Source organism: Dipodomys ordii, unplaced genomic scaffold (assembly GCF_000151885.1).
Source record: "Dipodomys ordii isolate 6190 unplaced genomic scaffold, Dord_2.0 Scaffold45, whole genome shotgun sequence".
In the NCBI taxonomy this organism is placed as follows: Eukaryota; Metazoa; Chordata; class Mammalia; order Rodentia; family Heteromyidae; genus Dipodomys; species Dipodomys ordii.
The window spans coordinates 8,490,387-8,494,938 of record NW_012267261.1 but is presented as its reverse complement, the minus strand read 5'-3'; the positions used below and the strand labels follow the sequence as shown (position 1 = coordinate 8,494,938).

Here is a 4,552-nt window from a genome sequence, read left to right as displayed (position 1 = left end):
ACTGTGGCTCAAGTGGTAGAGTGCTAGCCTTGAGCTGAAGAGTTGAGGGACAGCACCCAAGCCCAGAGTTCAGGCCCCACGACCAGACCCCCCCCCCAAAAAAAAAGCTTAAAAGATATTAAAACTTTACACATTCAATAATTTAAAAAATTTAAACGAGGAGTATAAATTTCTTAATTCTTTGATAAATGAGCAGGAACATTGTGGGCTTTTAGATATGGTTCAAACCTTAGTCCTGTTTTTAAAAATCATCTAATTTAGGTCAGACAAGAACACCAACAACTAGAATACAAGCATACAAGTGTTTGTAACAAATGCCTGAAGACAGTACAAATTTTTCTGCTAAGAAGTTTTTGCTTTTGTTGTTTTTGCAAATTTTACTTTTTCTTGAAAAAAAATCTGGCTCTAAGGCTTGCATTACACATAGTATGTATCATGGTAAATCTCATACTCCATTTCACACAGTTTGTGTTATTGCAAAGCTCACACTCTGTTTCAAGTACTGCATGTGTTACTATAATCTCATGCTCTGTTTTCTGCTCCTTGTTACAGTGTAGCAAGTACTACAGCTCAGTACTTATTCCATCCCAAATCAGCCTGTCTGAGATTCAAACTATGCCTTACACTTGTTGTTAGTTCTGTGATACTGGACACATCACAGCTGGACAAGATATCCTGTATCACAGCATTCATTGGGTGCTAAGTTTAACATTGACCCTTAAGGTTGTAAAAAGTAAATGTTATAACTTGGTGTCTGGATCACTAGAGGCCCTCACTATTATTTTTCTTGCATTAATTTATTATTTCTCATGCCAATTAATACTAGAATTCTAGTCTAGAACATGTGTTCATCTTTATGACTGTTATTAAAGGCTGAGTGCCATGACTTACGCCTTTAATCCTATCCACTTCCGACAGAGATCACGAAGATTGTCATTTGAGGCCAGCCAGGGCAAAAAGTTAGCTAAGTGTGGGGGTTTATACCTCTAATCCTTCTACCTATTCCTTTTGCATAGGAGGATCACAATCCAAAGCTGGCCCTAGGAAAAATGTGACGCCCTACATGAAAAATAACTAAAGCAAATAAGGGTTGCTGGAGCATGCCTCAAATGGTAGATCACCTGCCTAGTAAACATAAGCCCCTAAGTTTAAACCTGAATACTGCAAAAGAGAAGGGAGTAAAGGAGGAAGGAAATGAAGGAGGTAAACAGTCCAGTTTATTTATTTATTTATCTATTTATTTTGGGGAGGGGGGGTCCTGTTGTGGGGCCTGAACTCTGGGCCTGGGTGCTGTCCCTCAGCTCTTCAGCTCAAGGCTAGCACTCTACCACAAGAGCCACAGCGCCACTTCCAGCTTTTTTCTTTTTGCTTATATGGTGCTGAGGAATTGAACCCAGGGCCTCATGCATGCAAGGCAAGCGCTCTACCACTGAGCTACCTTCCTAGCCCCCTAGTCCAGTTTAAATGCACTCTATCCACTAAAAGAAATGCAAATTGTGAAATATACAGAAATTTTAACAGACAATAGAAGCTCACATAGTAGGAATATTACCCTAAATCATGTAATTCATACAGCATACACCATAGCAGCAGTTTCTAGCAAATGAGACAGAATTTGATGCAGACACTAGACTTTTGAACGTCTAGTTTTCAATACTGCTATAAAAATAATAGCATAAAACATGATGTTGAGGGCTGGGAAGGTGGCTCAGTGGTAGAGCGCTTGCCTTGCATGTCTGAGGCCCTGGGTTCGATTCTTCAGCACCACATAGCAAAAAGAAAAAAGCCAGAAGTGGTGCTGTGGCTCAAGAGGTAGAGCGCTAGCCTTGAGCTGAAGAGCTGAGGGACAGCGCCCAGGCCCAGAGTTCAGGCCCCACGACCGGACACCCCCCCCCAAAAACAAAACAAAACATGATGTTCAAGGCAATTCTATAAATTGAATTGTCCTGCAGGACTGATAAAAGTGAAAATTTTAGTGGCCTCATGTTATATTACTTTTCAGTTAATGAAACAGGTCATAAAGTAAGTCTGTGTTAAAAATGACCAGTGAACAGCATTCCAGTTAATGCTTTCCTGAGCTTAAAAAATGAGCATGGAGGGGCTGGGAAGGTGACTCAGTGGTAGAGTGCTTGCGCCATATGCATGAGGTCCTGGGTTCCATTCCTCTGCACCACATAAGCAGAAAAAGCCAGAAGTGGCACTGTGGCTCAAGTGGTAGAGCACTAGCCTTGAGCTGAAGAGCTGAGGGACAGTGCCCAGGCCCAGAGTTCAGGCCCCATGACCAGTTTAAAAAAAAAAAAGAGCCTGGGGAATAATCTTGAAATTTAAGTATTTAAAGACTGTGTATAAATAAGGGCTTTAGAATAACTGTCTCCACTGTTGTAACTGATATTGTTTTCCAGGATGTGAGGACATGTGTGACACTTCTTATATCTGCACAGTGTGGTAAAGCGGGATCTTGTAAAGTAAAACAAAACAAAACAAAACCCCTATGCCAGGGATTATCAGTAGTTTAAAACACATAATAAAGTAGAATGCCAGATATACAGTTGTACAGTCAGTGTCATGAGATGAGGGATTTTAATTCACAGAATGCCAAACTAATGATCAACAAAGTACACCTGGAATTAGAAAAACATTAAAAAAAAAACTATTACAGTATGGCAGTAGGGTTCTCAGTGTGGATATTTTTCTCTGGGAAACACGGACAAAGATACAAGGTTCACAGCTGCATGATTCTGGAACATGATAAGGCAACGCAAGGAAACACTTCTAGTCATCTGTAAAGCATACAGTAATGATGCCCCCCCCATTGTGTTTTATGGTATTTAGGTCATTTCCAAACGAATAGTGTACAGTAGCCATTTTTCAATATCCAGACACAGCAATGTAACAATTTTTTGCATGAACTCTTACCACTAACAAGGCACTATCATCAGTGTGCTGAGACCTTCTGGATGGGAAGGGACACTAGAGAGGTGAAGAAAAATGAAGCAATGTCAAAAACAAACTGGGGACATGGTGATGCACTTCACAAATACACATATAAGAAAAGCAACATATGAAGACAAACTTTAGGAGATGCTGACAAACAGGACCATAATTATAGTCATCTGCATTCATCTATCATACTGGTGAGTAAGCTGATTCTGAGTACTGAAAGAGTTTAGACAACTTCAAATATAATATGACTACCTAAAAACTTCTAGAACAAGGAGCAGAGAATACTCTCTGTTTACAGAAGAGAAAGATCAAGTATAGTTGCAGCAATTACATAAAGAATTTATGAAGCTGGGCACCAGTGGCTTATACCTGTAATCCTAGCTACTTAGGAGGCTGAGATCTGAGGATTGTGGTTTGAAGCTAGCCTGGGCAAAAAAGTCCCTGTGAGACTCTTATCTCCAATTAACTACTCAAGAAGGCAGAAGTGGTGCTATAGCTCAAGTGGTAGACTGCCAGCCTTAAGCTCAAAGATGCTCAGGGACAGCACCCAAGCCCTGAGTTCGGATCTCACAACTGACCAAAAAAAAAAAGAATTTATGAATCAGACAAATTAAATTAAATTAAAAAATAAGCCCTTGCCAGGTGCTGGTGGCTCTTGCCTGTAATCAATCCTAGCTACTCAAGAGGCTGAGATCTGAGGATCATGGTTCAAAGCCAGACTCTTATCTCCAATTAGCCACCAGAAAACTGCAAGTGGCACTGTGGCTCAAGTGGTAGAGTGCTCAACTCATTAAGCTTTGGTTTTTAAGGGTTAGTGAAGAAGTATTACTATGTAAAGGAAAAGACAGTAAAAATACTTTACTGACTTAGGTTTTTTACAATGTGTGAAGTCTGTACATAAGGACAATTAGTTATTGTATGTCCAATAAGATTTTAAAACACCTTGTTATTAATAATTTGAAACATATGTGTATATATATTTTATTTATTTTTTGCCTGTCCTGGGGCTTGAACTCAGGGCCTAGGCACTGTCCTTGAGCTTCTTTTGTTCAAGGCTAGCACTCTACCACTTGAGCCACAGTGCCACTTCTGGCTTTTTCTGTTTATGTGGTACTAAGGTATAAACCCAGGCTTCATAATGCTAGGCAAGCACTCTATCACTAAGCCACATTCCCAGCCATATATATATATGGCTGGGAATATATATATATATATATATATATTTTTTTTAATTTTTTGGTCAGTCATAGGGTTTGAACTCAGAGCCTGGACACTGTCTCTGAGCGTTTTTGCTCTATCACTTGGAGCCACTTCTGTTTTTCTGGTGGCTAATTAGAGATAAGAATCTCATATACTTTTCTGCTCACGGTGGCTTTGAATCACGATCCTTCTTTTTTGTTGTTGTTGTTGGTCATGGGGCTTGAACTCTGGGCCTGGGTGCTGTCCCTCAGCTCTTCAGCTCAAGGCCAGCGTTCTACCATTTGAACTATAGCACCACTTCCGGTTTTCTAGTGGTTTACTGGAGATAAGAGTCTCAAGGACTTTCCTGCTGGGGCTGGCTTTGAACCGCGATCCTCAGATCTCAGCCTCCTGAGTAGCTAGGATTATA

General features: G+C 40.4%; 1 protein-coding gene across 2 annotated transcripts in view; it reads right to left on the bottom strand.

The window, feature by feature from the left end:
- Nucleotides 1–4,552, bottom strand: part of Lrch3 (leucine-rich repeats and calponin homology (CH) domain containing 3) — a 121,672-nt gene that overhangs the window by 39,497 nt on the left and 77,623 nt on the right. Inside the window, exon 14 of one of the 2 annotated variants that reach the window (XM_013019419.1) lies at nucleotides 2,917–2,970. The exons of the other annotated variant lie outside the window; for it this stretch is intronic. Within the exon in view, the coding sequence (XP_012874873.1) occupies nucleotides 2,917–2,970 (54 nt within the window). The remainder of the gene's footprint in view (nucleotides 1–2,916; nucleotides 2,971–4,552) is intronic. 2 annotated transcript variants of the gene reach the window in all.